Below are 21446 nucleotides of genomic sequence, written 5' to 3'. Positions count from 1 at the left end.
TTTCTGTTTCTTACAGCACTTAATGCACCACTCAACAAACAGCACATATTACCATTTGGCCAAACGTGTCCCTGTGTCCATAATTGTATTCTTACACATTTAATACATCCTTGTCTCCTCTGCCAGATTTCTGGAGTTTGGTTAGCCTAGACCCAGGGGCACAAGGCCTGACACCAGGAAATGAGGGAATGATGAGGCCCAATAGAGGTGGGAAGATCTGAGTCCTAATCCTGACACAGCAGGTGTCCACCACTAGGTGGTAGTGGTGACCAAGCATCTTCCGGTCTCTGTGCCTCAGGGTTGGTATCTTTTAAATGGAGATGTTTGTTACCTGCTTTGCTTGAGAAAACATAACATGACCCTGGGCTAGTAATAGAAGAACCCTGGTTTCCACTGTCACCTTCTCAGAATAGCAGAATTACTTTTCTAAATTACTATAAATTACTTTTTATAATTTTTATAATTATTTATTATAAATTTATTTTAATTAATTTAATATTAAACATTAATAATTGTTTTAATTAATTTATTATATTATTTATAATATTTTTAATAAGTATAGCAGAATTACTATAAATTACATTTGGGGACTTCATTATTCCTACATATAAAAAATTAAACTAGATTTAAGTTTCTTAGAGTGTGGTCTCCAGGGTTCCTGGAATCCTTTCAGGGGACCAACAAGGTCAAAACTATTTACATACCAGTATTCATAGCTATGAGCTTCCCCGGTAGCTCTTCTGGTAAACAGTCCGCCTGCAATGCAGGAAACCCCGGTTCGATTCCTGGGTTGGGAAGATCCCCTGGAGAAGGGAATGGCTACCCACTCCAGTATTCTTGCCTGGAGAATCCTATGGACAGAGAAGCCTGGCGGGCTACAGTCCATGGTATCTGCAGAGCCGGACACGGCTGAGCAGAGCACAGCAGTCATAGCTATTTCTCTTCATTCTCTCTTGTGAGTGTCCAATATTGGTATTCTAAGGATAACTTGTAGTGGATTTCTTACAGTTTTGAAATGAATTATTTTTTTCCCGTTTTCTTAAAAAGGTAATACATATGTATATGTACACATATAAGCGTGTATATGTACACTATCCATCCTACACAAACAAAAGTTCTTAAATGTCCTTAAGTAATTTTTAAGTGTAAAGGGGTCCCGAGACCAAAAAATTTGAGAACCGTTGAACCAGATTCCTAGCTCTTCATTCATTCACTCAACAAACAACTGTTCCTCCCGAGGCTACATTTCTTAACGAAGGCGATGATCAAGAAATAGTCCCCGCTCCCAGGGCGTTTACATTTGAGAAGGACGGCAAACGAATATATCAACAAGACAGCTTCTAAAAGCGGTGTCATAAAAAATAAAATAAAATAAAAGCGGTGTCATGAAGACATAAAACAGGACACGCGTTTTCTGCGCAGTGGAACCCTCCACCGCGCAGGGTCGGCCTGGGGTCTCTTGGCCCGCTGAGCTGGGCGTTGGGTATGTGAGTACCGGGAACCAGGACACCGGGAAGCCGCTGGTGCCGGCGTATGGTGACGTCACTGGGCCGCGCCAGCCAATCGCGGGCGCCCCCCGTCCTAGACCCCCGCGGCGGCCCGCGGCCTGCGGGCGGCGCTGTGGCCCGTCGGGCGGCCCCACGGAGCCGCCATAGCCGCCCGCCTCCCACGACCCAACGTCTCCGCCGCCGGCTCCGCGCCGCCGCTATGGCCGACGTGGAAGACGGTGAGGAACCCTGCGCCCTGTCGTCTCACTCGGGGAGCTCAGGATCCAAGTCGGGCGGCGACAAAATGTTCTCTCTCAAGAAGTGGAACGCTGTGGCCATGTGGAGCTGGGACGTGGAGTGCGATACGTGCGCCATCTGCAGGGTCCAGGTGATGGGTAAGCGCAGCACGCGAGGCCCCGGCTGTGCTGCGGCCTCCACAGGCCCGGCTCCGGGCGTGGGGGGAAGGACCAAGCCTCTGAGAGACCGTTCCAGGAGGAGTGGGGGCGGGATTGCCCTGCCCTGGCGCCGGGAGACCGCGGGCCACGCCCGAGCTGCTGGTGATCCGAGGGCTGCGGCCGCTGCCAGGGCCCGAGGGGTCGTTCTGCAGGCGACCTGTGCCGGGGACGGGTATTCTGGGAGAAAAGGGGATAGCAGGAAGGACAGTTAAACAAGGTCATTTCCAGTAGTGATTGGTGTGATCACGACAATAAAAGTAGGTGATTTAATGGGAGTTGGGAGGAACCACTTCGGTTTGTGTGGCCAGCGACGGCACCCTTTGCCGAAAACAAACCACACAGACGTCAAGGTCAAGGCCCTGAGTCAGCGGATCAGTCTGATGCTTCTGGTCACACACCAAAGTGATGCTCCGGAGTCATCTTCCACGAAAACGACCACTAGTCGTGCTCTGGAGAGGCGCAGGGAAGAAGAGTGTTCCTAGCCGTCCCCTTTCTGGATTGGCTACTATTCTGCTGGCTTTTAAACCTGGATGATTCAGGATTGGTCAGATAGCAGTCGGTTGGCTTGAACTAGAAGAATGTAAGCCCTTTTATTCAGAGGCATGAAGCTTCATCTCTTTCCTGGCCACACTCCCCATCCTAATATGCCATCTCTTGGAGAAGGGTAGTACCCTCAAATCAGGCCTTTATGGAAAGCCCTCTTTTGCAAACTTGTTACTTCTTTCTATGATATTTTTAATAAAAATATCGGACCAAGTGAAACCTTTCAGAACAGCTTCATCTCGTGTTTTATATGGTCTCTGTTTTAAGCTCTTAGACGACCTTAAAAAAAGAGTTGCTGTTTAAATGCACGTTATATTTTTAAATATAAGAGCGCCTTAAATGTCATTTCTTGAAGGTAGTTGGAGAAAACTGAGGCTTCTGTAGTTTGAAAACTTTGTGTCTTGCACTGAAAAATGAGACAGTTGGAGAAAATAACTTAAAAGTTGCTTTCCCTTCTTGAGCATTGAAAATTCAAACCTACCAGAAACAAGAGGTTTCTCAATTTACTCTCTCTGTAGTATGTGCTTATGTTTTTCATTCGTAGGAATTTGTTTTAAAGAGAATTTGCAACTATGGGATTCAAATATTTTTTTACTTTTTAAAAAGACTAGATTTCAGATGTGATCCACTTATTTTGTGTATCGGGTTTTTAGGTACTTAGTTTATGGGCCTGCAATACAGCCCCCTTGCCCTAACCCTTTCTTGAAAGCAAGAATCATAACTTCCAGTTTGAGGGATTTTTGTTCTTTTTTAGTTTAAAAAATTTTTCCTAAAAGAGCATTTTATTTTCTCCCCAAAGAAAAATTTTAAATTAGTAGGTAGAAATACAAAATATAAAATAATAGTTGAAAGTTTGCAAGAAATAAACTTTACTGGGATATTTAAGGTAAGTCAAAGTATGGGCTATAAATGACTCACTGCTCACATTAACTTTCTAATTATAGCAAGTATTTGGCTACTGTGGATTAATGTTGCAGATTTACAACAGCTGTACTTTGGGTTCAGGAAAGTATTCTGGGCTAGACCTCTGTATTTTGTTTATGAGGTGTTAAAATCCATTTAGTGGTCAGGTGACAGCAGAAGGAAGTTTGTTTTCTAGCATCATTCTAAAAGGTGTTACTGTACTCCTTAGAAGTGCGCTGTTTTAGATAGTAAGAACATCATCAAAAGAAAATGTTTTCTTTTATCTGAAACTTTAGGAATTTTTCTCTCTTCAGGTCAGTTATTGATAGTGAATCTAAATCAAAGCTGTAGGCATGATTCAGAGACTTCTAGATTCTATAACTTAATCCTGTGTCCTTGATATTTGAACTCATCTCATACACCTAAATGATTTGTTACAACTTCTTGATCTAAGAGTTTCCAGTCAGCCCATTCTAGTGTAGTTAACACACTCTTCCTTGGTTTCCACTCTGCCTACTGTGTTGTGAAAGGAGCAGCTAGCAAGCACCGGTGAGGAAGAGGCGACTAGCTTTGCTTGTACTGTCGAGGGTTAAAGAAGCCAGAGTAACCTTCCACAGCTATCTGTTAACTTGGACATTTGACGTAACCTTCTGGAGCCTTGTTTTCCTAATTTGTAAAAGAGACTGTTGGGATCATGAACTCTAATTCCGTGACTGCACAGAACCAGAGGCATGTCTTCCCCCTTATATCATGATCCTTGCGATATTTAGTTGTTTACCTATCCACTTTCCCATTTACTGGTGAGACTAGGGACCCAGACTCCGTCATTTTGGTGGCCCCCAGGCATTACTCTTTGCACAGGGTAGATACTCAGTAACTGTGAAATTGAAGAAAGCCTCAGGAGGCAGTGGTTGTTTTTAATCCACACTGTAGAGGCCAGGGTGGTGTGTTTTTTTAAGGGTAGGAGCATGCAGAGAGGAGCAAACAAATGCCTGAGCATAATCCAGTGTAAGAAAAGAAGCAGGCTTCAACTCTATCCTGTTTCTATTTTTATAGAATTTTTCTCTAATTCATATTAAAATCTATTTTTTTCCCTGTTAATTTGAACTTACTTTCACCCAACTTTGCCTGCTTTCAGCTAGTGAATGAGTCCATTTCTTTGGTTCCTAAAATATTCTATATTACCTTCTTCACCAAACAAATGGTAGTACAGACTGAATTTTGAAAACTTCTAGTATATCCTTTTGGTTCCCATTCCTCATGTTTACTCCCAGGTAATTTATTAAAATACTTTACCGTTGTTGGGTAAATGCTTTGGGCTCAGATTATTTGTAAAGGGAGCATTTCCTTAAAAAGAAAAAATAAGAGAGAGAACCTAATATTTATGATTTTTTATTTTATTATTTTTTTTTTTTTGATATTTTGAATTTAATTTTTATGTAGGTTATACAGTCACAACTTCAAACCTTGAGAAAGTATGCAGTGAAAAACCCTTTCCCATTCCATCTCCTCCCAGGTGAACTTTATTATTAGTTTCTTGAATATCCTTATGGAGTTTCTATATATATTTAAGCAAATACCAATATATATGTATGGCTTATTTAAAAGGATGTCTTGAAAATAAACTATGCGTAAAATTGATCTGTGTGCATGTGCCCAGTGAGTAATATAGTGGAATATAGCATATTTTTCTCTAGTGGTTGCATCCACTGTCAGGACATCTTTTCATCAGCACTTGTAAAAATAAAGGGTTAGTAACCCTTGGGAAATTGCTCCTGGTCATAAGTAAATTAGTTGAGTGCCTTGTACTTTCTTCATCTTTAAGCAGTTATGTTCAGATGAGAAATTAATAGTATGAGTCTTTTAATCTACATCTCTAACCCTTTGGGCCTTTTATTTGACTTTGAAGTGTATGGGGTTTTAAAAATTGCATTCTGAGCATCAGAATGAGAATTGCTATTTGTTTACTTTTAGATGCCTGTCTTAGATGTCAAGCTGAAAACAAACAAGAGGATTGTGTTGGTATGTTGTAATTTTGTTCTGCTTTTTTAACTGAAGGTTTTCTCTCAGTGGGGATGTTTGAATTTGCAATGAAGATTGGCTTTATCAATACACAAAAATAAACTGTAAAGCAGTGATTCATAATTAATATAAAATGTGTTGGTTCTCAAAGGGTCTTAATGGGATTATCTGTAAGTCCTTTAATTGCTTGTAATTCAGAAGACTTGGTTATATATTATAGACATGGGCATGGTAAGCGTTTTAATCAAAAAAGAAATATATTTTCTTCTATTAAGAAAAATATAAAATAAGGAATTTGCCAAAACATCCTTTAAATTTTGAGTTTGTTACAGGTTAGTTTTGGTCCGTCAGGATTTTGTTCTAACAAAACATTTCAGTTTTCAGTACTCTTATGATCCAGTATTTAACTTTTCTACTAAGGTGAAAATAATTCTAAATCTCCAGATTCCTTTGGATATAGTTTATTGATAGAAATCTGTTAAATTTTACTTACATGTGGTACTACAATAGTTGTCTTAGGGGGAAAAAAAAGTTGTCTTAGGTTAATTATTGTAAGCAACTCAGATTTTTATGCCCTAGCTCTTGAGGTCATCACTTCTAAGATTGCTATGTAAAAGTGTATAAAGATTTTCCTGGAATGAAAGGTTAACTTTGTACTTTTGTTTGTGTGGTTTACATACAGCTTCTGAATGACTCATGTAGTTTTAATCAAATCCTGTTTCTTTCTTCTGAAGGACTTAGAATGAGTCCTCCTAGCTTCCAACCCCTACAACTAATTTTCATTAAAAGGTTTTTTTTTTCTTCTTTCATTGTTCTGTTAAATAGCTAAGTTGGTCAAGCAAGGGACAAATGAAGCCCATGCTTGAGGTTGTATCCCATGTTATGGGTGATTTCCCTTGATTTAAATTTTTTCTTTGAGGCTGTTTTAAAAATATTAATTTGAGAATTGTGAGGGGTAGGCCAGCTATCTTTGATCACAGAGAGGCCCTTCTTTTCTTGAAATAGACCTCTCTTTCAAAGCCAACCACTTTGAAAATTCCATTCTGTTTGTCACATGAGGAACTGCACTGCCTATGAATGACTTAACACAAATCATCACCACTTCCAGAAAACAGTTCAGAGGTACCACTAATAATGTTTAGAAGCATGCCACCTATTTATAGTAGCCTGCTATGAGCCGAAAACATTTAAAACTCAACATATTTTGGTAGATAAAACTCAGAAGGGGACTTCCCTGGTGACTCAGTGGTAAGAAATCCCCCTGCCAGTGCAGAAGACAGTGTCTGATCCCTGGTCCGGCAGGATCCCACATGCTGTGTAACTAAGCCCACATGCCACAACTACTGAGCCTGTGCTCTGGAGCCCAGGAACCGCAGATACTGAAGCCCGAACGCCTAGAGCCTGTGCTCTGTAACAAGAGAAACCATGGCAATGAGAAGCCCATGCATCATAACTAGAGAGTAGCCTTGGCTTGCCACAATTAGAGAAAAAGCCCAAGCAGCAACAAAGACCAGCACAACCAAAAATAAAGAAAGAAAATTTAAAAATCAGGAGGACATTTTTCAATAAACTAACTTAAAGGCCCAAAATGTCTCCAAGGTCAATGCATGGGTGGAGTGGTTTGGTATCTAAGGAAGACTCATCTTTTAGGGCTTCCCTGGTGGTGCTAGTAAAGAACCTGCCTGCCAGTGCAGGAGGCACAGGAGATGTGGGTTCCATCCCTGAGTCTGAAAGATCCCTTGGATAAGGGCCTGGAAATCCACTCCAGTATTCTTGCCTGGAGAATCCCATGGACAGAGGAGCCTGGCAGGCTACAGTCCATAGGGTTACAAGGAGTCAAATACAAGTGAACCTACTTAGTACACACACAGGTCTTCTAATCTCCCAGCGTGAGAAAGACTCACAGCATGTGGAGCTGTGTAGGAGTGAGAAGCCACCACCGCAGCCTCCATTCTAACAGTGATGTCAGGTTTCCAAGTGTGGTGCCTTCCCTCATTTTTTTTCATTTGGCTGCACTGGGTCTTAGTTGTGGCATGCGGAATCTAATTCCCTGATCAGGGATTGAACCCCAGGCCCCCTATATTGGGAGCACAGAGTCTTAGCCACTGGACCACCAGGGAAGTCCCCTTACCTCATTTTTAAAGTGTAACTTCTCTATGTAAGGTTCTTTTGCTTTATGACTAAAAAAAATTATTTTGGCCAGTTAACCATCTTTAAGATTATGAACCATAATTATTACATAATAAAGTAGAATTTTGAGCTCAGTAAGTTAAATTGAAGTATGTAATGTCAGATATTCTTTTTTTTTTTTTCTCCCAGTTGTCTGGGGAGAATGTAATCATTCCTTCCACAACTGCTGCATGTCCTTGTGGGTGAAACAGAACAATCGCTGCCCTCTCTGCCAGCAGGACTGGGTGGTCCAGAGAATCGGGAAGTGAGAGCAAACGAAGGTGTTCTTCATGCAGTCAGTTGTTCGGAGCCTTGGTATATCTTGTTATCAATTGCTCTACAGAGGCTAGAACTCTCCAGGGGACTAATTCTTCTAATAGGAGATGGATCTGTGGTCTTTTGGGACTCATCAAAGGCATGGTTTAGCCTTTTTCAGTTTTATTTTCAGAAATTCTCTACAATTAAGATAATTTATTAAGGATGGTCTTTCCTACCTCTGGTATGTGTCTCACACACTGCTTAGAAGTGCTATAAAGGAGAGGACTATACATTAAACAACCTTCATAATTTACTTACCGATATCCAAGGAGTTATTGAAGCGGTTCCGTTCAGAAGAGAATTTGCATGCTTATGGTTGATCAGTTTTTTAAAAAGACAATGTTATAGTAACAAATAAAGTACAGTTTAAAACCCAGTTCTTATCCTTAATGTGTTCCTAATATTTATTTTGGCAGGGGGGAGGATAATTAATTAAATTTTTATTTGATATAATTTTAAGTTTGGACCAGCGAATAGGGTAAATAAAATTTAACCTTTGGTTGTATGGGATTTCAGGTGTCTTTATAATCCTCTCTCTGACTCATCGAGAAAACCTAGATCTGCACTCACCTAGTGAGTGATAAAGGACAGAAGTTTTTTCAGCTTCTGGTTGTATTGTGTTATAATTTAACTGTGTTTTAGGTGGAATGTTAACAAGGGGAAAATGTTTACCATTGTCACATTGGGTCACAAAGTTAATTTTACCACATGATGTTTTAATAAATGGTTTATTATGTTTACCTCATTTGAATTGTCATTCTTGCAAGTTTATGCTCAACTTTCAACTTAAACTAATTTAGCAAGTGAATGCTTTTGTTTAATTTGAAAAAATATTCATTTGCTCTTTCTTTGGTAATAATAAAATGTTATTAATAACTTTATTACCTGCAAACATAAGTGTAAGAAAATACTTAAATTTTATCAAGTCAATTCACATTCAGTGGAAATATCTTAGGATAATTTAGGAACCACAAGTTCATTTTGAATTTTCCTAACATAGGCTATTGCTGTGCATTTAGAAAACTAAAATCTTGAAACCTTAACCATTCACTTCTGCAGTTGTGGAGTTTGCCAGTCTGAATCTTTTTGAATCTAAGGAATGTAGATACATAAAAGAATATTAAAAGTATAATAATTAAAATAAAAATTAGAATTCTGTATGCTTTCAAGTTACCTACTATTAGATTTCTTGTAAATTTTGCTTTATTATTCTTTTCACAATTAGCTACTGAAAGTGTTAATTACAGTATACAATTATGTTTGGATTTTTTAAATGTTTGGACCATTTGAATGTGTTTCTTGTCGTGCAATAAGCTATTTTAGCCTCTCTTCGACCTTCTTAAAAGGTGGTGTCTATAAAATGTGAACCAAATATTTGGCTTTGCAGTAAAGAGAGAAATAGTAAGAATGTTGAGTTATTTCATTCTGTAGGACAGTATGTAAAGGAAATCCGGAGAATGGTGGTAATAAGTTGATTTTCCACACAGCAAAACCACGGGCCCACCTCCTAACAAAGCTCTGTTTCTATTACACATCAGCATCTGAGGGTAGAAGAGGAGGAGGGACTGGGACAATACAGCCCTGATCCTGCCCATCTGGGGTGATACCAGCTTATCTGCATAGCCATCTGAAAGTTGAATATACGTTGTTTCATCAGGAAGACACACTGTGACATGAGTTCAAGTGCAAAAGTTAAGCATTGAACAGGTTTTTCCTTCCATTTGGTTAAACAATGTTGAATTTTACCTCACTAGTGTATTGGAAACACATCTGTGATCTTGGGCTATTTAATTTTCTATCTCTGCAAGTTGTATTCTTGTATTACAGCTGACATCTAAGTAGATATCATGCTACCAAGCCCATTACTTACTTTTTAATAAAATACGTTCTCTTTACTGTCCTGAAGTAAAATAACATAAATGTCTCCACACATAATTAAAATGTATATAGTAATAATTGAATTGTAATATAAAGTAGAAATGAAAGTATAATTCATTTCTTTTTCAGTATGTAAATTCTTAGACACAATTATACCAGAAGGCATAATGAAGTGGGCTGATGAGTGTGTGTCTCTGTGTGTGTGTGTAATCACTGCAGGAAGACAACAACAATGTAGACTGCTATGACTCAGAAACGTGAGGAGCTTTTCCATTGATAAGACGTTTTCCTCCTAAAATGGTGGATTGTGCTAGTAAAGTTCTGAACAAAACAAATGTACAGTCTTGATTTACATTTTAATTGCATATTTGGTAACTTCAATGGATTTTAAAGCTAGGCAGAACTGTGCTTTGTGTTTACATGTACAAAGAAACTAGATTCTAGCCACAGATAATCATAGATTTTTCTACTACATGAGTGGACATTTGAAAGTCATGTAGGATGTTGAACTATGTTTCTTCCTATGAGACTACATGTTACAAGATATCACACTTCCCTGGCTTCCACTCACCAAACACCATTGGTGCCATCGATCCTTGTGCCATCCAAAGAAAACATTTCCAAAACATCCCCTTTGGAGGGACGCTGGTTTCAGTGCTTGTACTGATGTATTGCGATGTATTCTTTGCTGCTACTATTTCAGAGAAACATGCTAATATGACACAGAAAATACATTGTTTTAAATATATAGGGTTCAGAATCTTGAATAACTGCTATTCTAAAGAGTTCATAGAGCCAAATCTTACTGATACATGCCCTGTTCTCTAAAGGTATGAATCAGTATTAAATTAGTGTGCAATACCTGGGATACACATGATGGTGAATATTCACTTTAGGCTTAAAGAATAAGCCTTAAATTATTTAAATGAAGCTAATATAGAAAGCTTTTAGGATCAGAAAAAAGTGTCTTAAGTGTTCCTTTAGAAGTTTAGTAGACATCTGATAAGAAAGGAAATATTAAAACAATGCTTTGTTGCTTTTCAGAATATTGCCAAGGGCTATCTTTGAGTAACGCTCTGAAAAGAAAGAAAAATTCCATGTTTACTTTAGTGAGTCCTTATTTTTAAAAATTTACTGATTTGGATGTAAGGAAAATTAGAATTAGATACAAATAAATGTAAGATTTCTATATTGGATGTTTGAATGGTGTAACAAAATACATGAGAAATGCTTACATGATGGTTCTTCCATATCCATCTTTATGTCATTACATTTCTACCATGGTCAGGTTTTGTTCAACAAAAATATGTCTTACAGGAAAAGTCTTTTCTCTACATTTTGATATTGAGTTTTAAGCCTGAGAGCTGAAACTCCAGTGCCAGAATACCTGGATTTGCATCCCAGTGCCAACATTTTCTTGTGTGACCTTGAACAGGTTACTTCTCCCTTTACTTAAGCTTCCTCATGTATGATGTAGATAACAATAACAATACCTCCCTTAGCAGATCGTTTTGAGGACCAAATATTTTAATACAAACGTAAAACTGAAAACAGCTTCTAGTGCATGGTAAGTGCTACTGTTTACTTCATTTTAGTGATTTCTGGAAGATGCTTTAACAGACGTGGAGCTTTAAAAAATAATGTGCTTTTAGTTATGGGGTAAAACATTCCTAACTGTTCTGAATAAAAGTATTGTGAGGAAAAATTGTTATAAACAGATTTCTTGTAGCGCTGTGAGCTTTTGTGGAGGATGGTAATGAGACCTTCATGACTTGCCTGTTACATTTTTTTCTAATTCACGTCAACAAGATTTCTAGATTTTATATTAAGAAAAGGTTTTATAAATGTTGAGCTCTCTTTAATTTTAGTTTCCCATCTCAGTAGAAATATTTCATCAGACCTTGCAGATATGAATATAGCAGTACATTTAAAATTTTTATTGAAGTACAGTTGATTTACAGTGTTGTGTTAATTTCTGCTGTAAGCAGAGTGATTCAGTTTTCTGTGTGAACGTGTAGGAGTCACTCAGTGACTACTGAGTGTTGCAAAGTGTCAGTCTCCTGGCAACCCCATGGACTCTAGCCCACCGGGCACCGCTGTCCTTGGAATTCTCCAGGCAAAAATAACGGAATGGGTTGCCATTCCCCTCTCCAGGGGTTATTCCCAACCCAGGGATCAAACCCAGGTCTCCTGCATTGCAGACAGATTCTTTACCTCTGAGCCACCAGAGAAGCCCATATAAAGTTCCCTGTGACACATAGGACCTTGTTGTTTATCCATTCTATGTTTAATAGTTTGCATCTGCTAATCCCAAACTCCCAATTCATCCCTCCCTCCCCACACCTCCCCCTTGGCAACCACAAATCTGTTCTCGGTTATCAAGCAGTACATTTTTTGACTACTTGATTTGGGGCGTATCAACATATTTAGGAAAAACAATCTTTTTTGATTGCTCTCGGTTTTCATCTTCCTAGATTTTCTAGGAATAAGCTTTACGATCAATCTGATACTTTCTCTTGCCCATGCACTTGATAAACCTGAGTCACCGGTTGGAACTCAAGCTGCTTTTCCTAGGTTGGCTGAAAATAAGCTTTCCTGAGTGGCTGTAGCTGCCATGCAGCATAGTAGTAAGACCGCCTGTTTTGAAGCCACTCAGCCTGGCTTGGAATCACAGCTGTATCTGTGTGATATTGCACAAAGTCCTTAACTTCTTTGTGCCTATTTCCTCACCTAAAATGGAATAACAATATTATCTACCTCATAGAGCTGCTATGAAGATTAAATGAATGTTCTAGGCATGTTAACTGCCTAGAACAATGCCTGAAACAGTACACACTCCCTAAATGGTAGCCATCATTGTATTGTATTGGCCAAAAGCTTCCTTCAGATTTTTCTGCAAGATGTTATGAAAAACCTGAAGGAAATTTTAGCCAACCCAGTAGATCACTACTGCCATTGCAAACCTCTGCCTTAATTAGAGAATGGCCTTTCAGAAAGGCTTGTTTGCTTCTTGTAAGAATCCTGATGTTTGTGTGTCCCTGCAATGTGTAAAGAACTGTCAACATGGGTTTTTAGAAGAATGGTTTTCAACCTTTTTTTTTAACCACCTCAACACATCTGAAAAGCACCTTTTTCATCAGTAACAATGGGATCTCCCAGAAAGATTTTCAAAATAGGATGTGTGTAGCAGACAGGCAGGGAGGAGAGTTAGGAAAAACTGCCCAGATGACAATCAGGTAAAAATTTTGGAACTGGGACTTCCCTGGTTGTCTGGTGTTAAGACTCCGAGCTTCCAATCTGAGGGGCTCGGGTGTCATCCCTGGTTGGGGAACTAAGATTCCACATGCTACTTACTCACCTTGGCCAAGAAAAAAACATTTTAGCACAGATGAAATGTTCTGTGCCAGTTGAATTTTATCCTAGCCTCTAAGAAGATGCCTACTGTCTTAACTTATTGGAACTTAGAAAGAAAATATAAGTTCTTTATACCAAAATTTTAGTGTAATAGAATAATCACAATTCTTGCCAGACCACCAGGGATGTGACTTTATAAATCCAAATAATACATAGCATAAAACAAGCTTTGTGTGGTTGTTATAATAGCAATTCTTAGACCTTTATTGTACATTAAACCCTACAATGCTAACTACTACTCTGCTTTTTCTCTTTTATAAAAAGTTACATATAACATTATAAATGTGTGTGCGCACTCAGTCGTGTCCAACTCTTTTCAACCCCAGCCCGCCAGGCTTCTCTGTCGATGTATTTTTCCAGGCAAGAATACTGGAATGGGTTGAACCATTTCCTCCTCCAGGGGATCTTCCCTGCCCAGGGATCAAACCCCAGTCTCTTGCATCTCCTGCATTGGCAGGCTGATTCTCTACCACTGTGCCACTTGGGAATAACATTACATATTTATAATAAAATTTTTTTTAATTTTTTTTATTTTTCCATTTATTTTTATTAGTTGGAGGCTAATTACTTTACATCATTACAGTAGTTTTTGTCATACATTGAAATGAATTAGCCATGGATTTACATGTATTCCCCATCCCAGTCCCCCCTCCCACCTCCCTCTCCACCCGATCCCTCATATTTATAATAAAATTTTATTATTTATTGCTTGCCATACCAATAGAAAGAATTTGAATACAAATAAGTTTTCTCTCTTCAGAGGTGGCAGGTCTGTTAGGGAGTGTTAGATTTACAATAGCATTGTGGAGTAGAATGTAATGTACCTTCTAAGAGACACTCAGTGCTCTAGGAATTAGAAGGGACATAACACATTCTCTTGCAACATATACAGTACAATCAGCCATCCATATCTGCGGCTCCTACATCCAGGATTCAACCAGCCAGGGCAAAAATATTCTCAAAAAAAAAAAAAAAGTTACAGAAAGCTCCAAAAAATGATACAGAGAAGATTAGTATGGCCCCTGAGCAAGAATGACACGCCAATACATGAAGCACTCCATAGTTTTCAATCACCAAAAAAAAAAAAAAAAATCTCCAAAAAGATCACCTTTGGTTCTATCAACACTCCACACACCCTCATATTTGCCTGGTAGTAACCTTCTATGTAAGGTAAGGGGAGAAGGGGGCCTGCCCATGGACAAATCAGACTCCCTTAAGGAAGAAAATATGTGAAATCATTTCTTTCTTGAAGGGTATAGATCTGTGCTAGTAGTGTTGCTACTACAGTCATCAAGAGAGTATGATACTGGCACAAAAATAGAAATATAGAACAATGGAACAAGATAGAAATGCCAGAGATAAATCCATGCACCTATGGTCACCTTATCTTTGACAAAGGAGGCAAAAATATACAATGCAGAAAAGACACTCTCTTCAATAAGTGGTGCTGGGAAAACTAGGCAGCTACATGTAAAAGAATGAAATTAGAATACTTCCTAACACTATACGCAAAAATAAATTCAAGATGGATTAACGACCTAAATGTAGGACCAGAAACTATAAAACTCTTCATGGAAAACATAAGCAAAACACTCTGACGTAAACCACAGCAAGATCCTCTATGACCCACCTCCTAGTGTAATGGAAATAAAAAATAAGTAAACAAATGGGACCAAATTATACTTAGAAGCTTTTGCACAATCAAGGAAACTAAGCAAGGTGAAAAGGCAAACCTCAGAATGGGAGAAAATAATAGCAAATAAAACAATTGACAAATAAATAATCTCCAGAATATACAAGCAGCTCATGAAGTTCAATACCAGAAAAACAAACAACCCAATCAAAAAGTGGGCAGAAGACCTAAACAGACATTTCTCCAAAGACATACAGATGGCCAATAAACAAGAAAAGATGCTTAGCATTGCTCATTATTAGAGAAATACAAATCAAAACTACAACGAGGTATTATCTCACACCTGTCAAAATGGCCATCATCAAAAAGTCCACAGACAATCAATGCTGGAGAAGGCATGGAGAAAAGAGAACCGGTTTGCACTGTTGGTGGAAATACAAATTGATACAGCCACAATGGAGAACAGTATGGCTATTCCTTAAAAAACTAGGAATAAAACAACCATATGATGCAGCAATCCCACTACTGGCCTTAGAACCTTACCTTATAACCAATTATAACCTTTTTCAGTTATGAAAAAGACGCATGTTCACTGCAGCATTATTTACAATAGCTAAGACATGGAAGCAGCCTAGATGTCCTTTGACAGATGAATGGATAGGGATAGAATATTATTCAGCCATGAAAAGGAATGTATTTGAGTTGGTTCTAATGAGATGGAGGAACCTACAGCCTATTATACAATGTGAAGTTAAGTCAGAAAGAAAGACAAATATTGTATATTAATTCATATGTATGGAATCAAGAAAGATGGTACTGATGAACCTATCTACAGGGCAGCAGTGGAGATACAGACACAAAGAACAGACTTTTGGACACAGTTGGGGAGAAAGAAAGTGGGATGATTGAGAGAGTAGCATTGAAACATACATGTTACCATATGTAAAGTAGATAGCCTGTGGGAATTTGCTGTATGACACAGGGAGCCCAAAGCCAGTGCCCTGTGACCACCTAGAGGGCGGGGTGGGGAGGGAGGTGGGAGGCAGGTTCAGGAAGGGGGGGACATATCTATACCTATGGCTGATTCATGTTGATGCATGGCAGAAAACCACAATATTGTAATGATCCCCCAATTAAAAATAAAAGACTGTAAAAAAAATAGTGTAGCTACTAGCCAATAAATTTAAATTGATTAAAGTAAAGCTTTAAATTCAGTCCTTTAGTTACACCAGCCACATTTCAAGAGCCCAGCAGTAGCATATGGGTGATGGCTTCTATACTGGATATCACAAACAGAACATTTCCCTCATGCGAGAAAGTTCTATTGGACAGTGTTGGTATAGACCATCCATTTTATAAGGTCTTTCCATCAGAATGGGTCTTTCCATTAGGTCTTTCCATGGGAGCCTTAGGTATATTAAATTCTGTTTTAAGTGTCCTTCCACCTTCCCTTTAAAAGATTATCTCTGGAAACTAGAATGTTGAACATGAGCCTTATTTTACTAATTAAATATTATCCTTGGCAAAAAAGAAACATTTTAAAAATATTTACTTTTTGAAGTATAGCTGATTTACCGTGTTGTGATAATTTCTACTATTATGGTAAAGTGATTCAGTCATATTTATATATATACACACGCATGTAAGGCCCTGGTAACTCAGATGGAAAAGAGTCTGCCTACAGTGCAGGAGACCTGGGTTCGATCCCTGGGTCAGGAAGAGCCCTGGGAGAAGGAAATGGCAACCCACTCCAGTATTCTTGCCTGGAAAATTCCATGGACAGAGGAGCATGGCAGGCTACAGTTCATGGGGTAGCAAAGAGTCAGACATGACTGAGTGACTAAGATGATGTGTCTATATACTTTTCCATTATGGTTTATCATGTAAATCATATGTATTTTACTGTGCTATACAGTAGGACCTTGTTGTTTATTCATTCTATATATAATAGTTTGTATCTGGCAATACCAAACTCCCACTCCATTCCTTCCCCACCCCACCTACCCTTGGTAAGCACAAGTCTGTTTTCTATGTCTGTGAGTCAGTTTCTGTTTCATAGATACATTCATTTGTGTTGTATTTTAGATTCTATTAATACATATAAGTAATATCGTATAGTATTTGCTTTTTTCTTTCTGATTGACTTCACTTAACACCATAATCTCTAGGTCCATCCATGTTGCTGTAAATGGCATGATTTCATTCTTTTTATGGCTCAGCAATAGTCCATTATATATATGTATTTAGTTTTTATGCTGCCAGATTGCTTCAGTCATCTCTGACTCTTCACAACCAGAGGGCTATAGCCCACAAGGCTCCTCTGCCCATGGGACTCTTCAGGCAAGAATACTGGAGTGGGCTGCCGTGCCCGCCTCCAGAGGGTCTTCCTGACCCAGGGATCAAACCCTTCTCTTACGTCTCCTTCATTGGCAGGCAGGTTTTTTACCACTTGCCCCACGTGGGAAGCCCCACATAGTTGTCATGTGATCCTGCAGTCCTATTCCTGGTCATATATATATAACTGTAAATTCAAGTACCTCCTTCTATGTCCTTGATAGATTTATAGCAATGGGACATTTGGCAATGTCTGGAGACATCTGCAGTTGTCACAGCTAGGATCAGGGGTGCTACTGGGATCTAGTGGGTAGAAGCCAGGGATGCTGCTAAACACTCAACAGAGCACAGGACTGTCCCTTACAACAAAGGATTATGGGGCCCCATAGCACTGAGGTTGAGAAATCCTGGTTAATGCTAATTTATATACATTTTGATAATTTTTTTGAGAAGGTAGAATTCCCTATTAGAATCCTGCTGAAACAGGACCATGATAAACCTTGTATAACACGATGTGCCAAATTCTCTTCTAAGAGCTTTACATGTATTAATTCATTTAATCCTCACAAAACCCTTCTCTGTTATCATTAACTCTGGGTTTTTTTGGCTAAGGAAACAGACACAAGAAGCCAAGTATTGCTATGGACTAAATTGTGTTCCCCCAAAATTAATTTATATGTTCTATCCTATGGAAATTATGAACTTTTAAGAAGAGAAAGACATCTCTCTCTCCCCCACTCTCTCTCTCTCTCTGTGTGTGTCTCCTCCTACCCTGGCACTCCTATATGCACTGAGAAAAGGCCATGTGAGGACACAGCATCTGTAGTCATCTGCAACCCAAGGAAAGCCCTCACCAGACACTGATGCTGATGTCTTAGAGTTTTCAACCTCCAGAACTGTAGAAATACATTTCTGAGATACTGAAAAAATACATTCCTGTTGTTTAAGCTGCCCAATCTATGGTATTTCATTAAGGCAGCCTGAGCTAAGACACCTGCCCAACTTTAAAACACTAGGGAATGAAAAGCAGGATGAAAATCCAGGCAGACTGGTTCCAGAATCTGTGTTTTTATCACTAGCTTATATTATCCCAATGGGCTTCCCTGTGGCTCAGGTAAAGAGTCCACCTGCCAATGCTGGAGAGGTGGGTTCAGTCCCTGGGTCAGGAAGATTCCCTGGAGAAGGAAATGGCAATTACAGTATTCTTGCCAGGAAAATTCTATGGACAGAGGAGCCTGGCAGGCTATGGACCATGGGGTTGCAAGGAGTCGGACATGAATTAGTGACTAACACTTTTCACTTTATATTATCCTAATAGAATACCTTATTTGAACATATTTTTCTCCAAAATTGCTCTTCTAAAGTTTGTTCACACATTTCTGTTTTCAAGTCTGTGAAGCCATATGCATACTTCTTAATTTATAACTGTGTTTTAGAGCGGTATATTCTGTGGTATATTGGCCAAGCCATTTAATTGTGTTCTATACCATTTTATTGTGCCCTAACATACTGCTGTCATATCTGACCTAAATTCAAACACTCAAAAGAGGTACAAACTATTATGTATAAAATAAACCCAAAGACATATTGTACAACACAAGGAATATAGCCAATATTTTATAGTAACTGTAACTGGTGTATATAACCTTTAAAAATTGTGAATCACTATATCATATACCTGTAACATATAACATGGTATATCAACCATCTTCAATAAAAGTGAAAAAAAAGTCAATTCAAAAGTTCATATGCTGAAAAGGGAATTTATGTTTGCTTAAAAAGAGTAGGTGCTTATGACAAAATCTTTGGCTTAAAAAAAGTAATGTATTAAAGTGGTACATTTTTCATAAATGCTCAAATAATACTGAAGCAGGTTATTATTAATACTAGCTTTATCAGTGTTTTAAAATTTGGTTTGTTGTTTAGTCACAACCCCATGGACTGTAGCTCAACAGGCTCCTCTGTTCATGGAATTTCCCAGGCAAGAATACTGGAATGGGTTGCGATTTCCTTCTCCAGGGGATCTTCCTGACCCAGGGATTGAACCCTTGTCTCCTGCGTTGGCAGGCAAATTCTTAACCACTGAGCCACAGGGCAGCCCAAAATTTGATTTTGTTGTTGTTCAGTCACTCAGTCATGTCTGACTCTTTGCCACCCATGAAGTGATGGGACCGTGTACTATGATCTTCATTTTTTGAATGCCAAGTTGTAAGCCAGCAGCACGCCAGTTTTCCCTGTCCTTCACCATCTCCTGGAGTTTGCTCATACTCATGTCCATTGAGTCAGTGATGCCATCCAACCATCTCATCCTCTGTCGTCGCCCTCTCCTCCTGCCTTCAGTGTTTCCCAGCATCCAGTGAGTCAGGTCTTTGCATCAGGTGGCCAAAGTATTGGAGCTTCAGCTTCACCATCAGTCCTTCCAATGAATATTCAGGACTGATTTCCTTTAGGACTTATTGGTTTGATCTCCTTGCAGTCCAAGAGACTCTCGAGAGTCTTCTCCAACACCACAGTTCAAAAGCATCAATGCTTTGGCATTCAGCCTTCTCTGTGGTTCAGCTTTTTCACTCTCCTCTTTCACCTTCATCAAGAGGCTCTTTAGTTCCTCTTTGCTTTCTGCCATAAGGGTGGTGTCATCTACATATCTGAGATTATTGATATTTCTCCTGGCAATCTTGATTCCAGCTTGTACTTCATCCAGCCTGGCATTACACATGATGTACCCTGCATATAAGTGAAATAAGCAGAGTGACAAAATAAAGCCTTGATGTACTTCTTTCCCGATTTGGAACCAGTCTGTTGTTCCACGTCCAGTTCTAACTGTTGCTTCCTGACCTGCATACAGGTTTCTCAGGAGGCAGGTTAGGTGGTCTGGTATTCTGATCTCTTTAAGAATTTTCCACAGTTTGTTGTGATCCACACAAACTGGTGTGGATTTAGCATAGTCAATGAAGCAGATTTTTTTTTTTTAATTCTCTTGCTTTTTCTATGATCCAGTGGATGTTGGCAATTTGATCTCTGGCTTCTCTGCCTTTTCTAAGTCCAGCTTGTACATCTGGAAGTTCTGGGGTAAATAATATGGTGAAACATGGTAAGCCCTTCTTCCCAAGTAAAAGTATAATTATGTCTCAATACTTGAAGTTCCTGGAAAACCTAGTTATATCCTTAATAAATCAGGTTTAATAAATAGATAATGGTGCATGATGTAGAGTTATGTTTGTTTGTTTGTTCTGGTATCTTTTAAACACTAGTGAACCAGTTGGCAATACATTTGGCAGCAAATGTCAGAAAACCTGAGCACAGTAGCTTTAAAAGATGGCGGTAATTATCTCACAGTGAGAACCCCGGGGTAGGAAGCAGGGCTAGTACAATGGTTGGTGGTGCTATCAGGAGCCAGACTGTCTCCTTTCTGGCCTTGACATCTTCATCTTAAAATCTCATTCTCACTCCCTCTCCCCCATGGTCCCAGGATTGCTGTTGTTTTGCATGACTCATATGCACATTCTTGGGGAAAAGTGAGGGGGTGTAGGGGAAGGATTTTTTTTCCTTAAGGAGACTTGGACTTTTACTTGGGAAGGGCCACCCTTCCCACTGTCTTTAGTCTATTACTCGTTGGCTAGAATTTTTTCATACAGCCTCTTCTAAAGCAAAGGGAAAGGGAGACGAAGTTTGACTTTCCAACTTTTACAGTAGAGGAATAAAAAAGGAAAAGTCATTGGGAACAGGTGTTGGATGAATCAACCTATATCATCTGCTACAATTCATGTTAGCGAGTAACTTAACAATTGTTTATACTTGGGGAGTTGCTACATGTGAAACCATGCCCCCTGGTCCTCAGAAGCTGGTGACTAACAGAAATTCTTGAGCTTGTCTTATGAAACAATAAATAAGGGAACAACTTGTTAAAATCCCTCTGCTTATAACCTGCCCTTACTGGTTAAGCTTGCTTTCAGTTCAGTTCAGTTGCTCAGTTATGTCCAACACTTTGTGAACCCATGGACTGCAGCACACCAGGCTTCCCTGTTCATCACCAACTCCCAGAACTTACTCAAACTCATGTCCATCAAGTCGGTGATACCATCCAACCATCTCACCCTCTGTCGTCCCCATCTCCTCCTGCCTTCAATCTTGCCCATCATCAGGGTCTTTTCCAATGAGTCAGTTCTTCGCATCAGGTGGCCAAAGTAAAGCCTGCTTTAGTTTTTTTTTTTTTTTCTTCTTCCTTAATTGCCTACCTCCAAGCTTCACATAGCCTAGGTAATCTATCACAAGAGTCATAAACCACCTTTA

The 21446-nt window shown here is 39.1% G+C and overlaps 1 protein-coding gene and 1 pseudogene across 3 annotated transcripts; both read left to right on the top strand.

Moving 5' to 3' along the window:
• Positions 1–1584: 1584 nt before the first annotated feature.
• RNF7 (ring finger protein 7) lies at positions 1585–13425 on the top strand. Of its 3 annotated transcripts, none has more exons than XM_020879286.2 (3): positions 1585–1875; positions 5363–5410; positions 9436–13425. In XM_020879286.2, the coding sequence occupies exons 1-3, from the start codon at positions 1708–1710 to the stop codon at positions 9499–9501; spliced, it is 282 nt and encodes a 93-aa protein (XP_020734945.2). In that variant the 5' UTR covers positions 1585–1707; the 3' UTR covers positions 9502–13425. The 3 variants fall into 3 exon arrangements, with proteins under 3 accessions (XP_020734945.2, XP_020734946.1, XP_020734944.1); XM_020879287.2 differs by lacking the exon at positions 9436–13425 and adding an exon at positions 7730–8273 and having other exon boundaries at positions 1588–1875; XM_020879285.2 differs by lacking the exon at positions 9436–13425 and adding an exon at positions 7730–8273 and having other exon boundaries at positions 1589–1882.
• A 755-nt stretch (positions 13426–14180) lies between these two features.
• On the top strand, positions 14181–14256 carry LOC139034901 (U6 spliceosomal RNA; annotated as a pseudogene).
• The last annotated feature ends 7190 nt before the right edge of the window (positions 14257–21446 follow it).

Source organism: Odocoileus virginianus, chromosome 4 (genome assembly GCF_023699985.2).
Source record: "Odocoileus virginianus isolate 20LAN1187 ecotype Illinois chromosome 4, Ovbor_1.2, whole genome shotgun sequence".
NCBI lineage: Eukaryota > Metazoa > Chordata > Mammalia > Artiodactyla > Cervidae > Odocoileus > Odocoileus virginianus.
The sequence above is the reverse complement of the archived record's forward strand: the minus strand, read 5'-3'. Positions and strand labels throughout refer to the sequence as shown.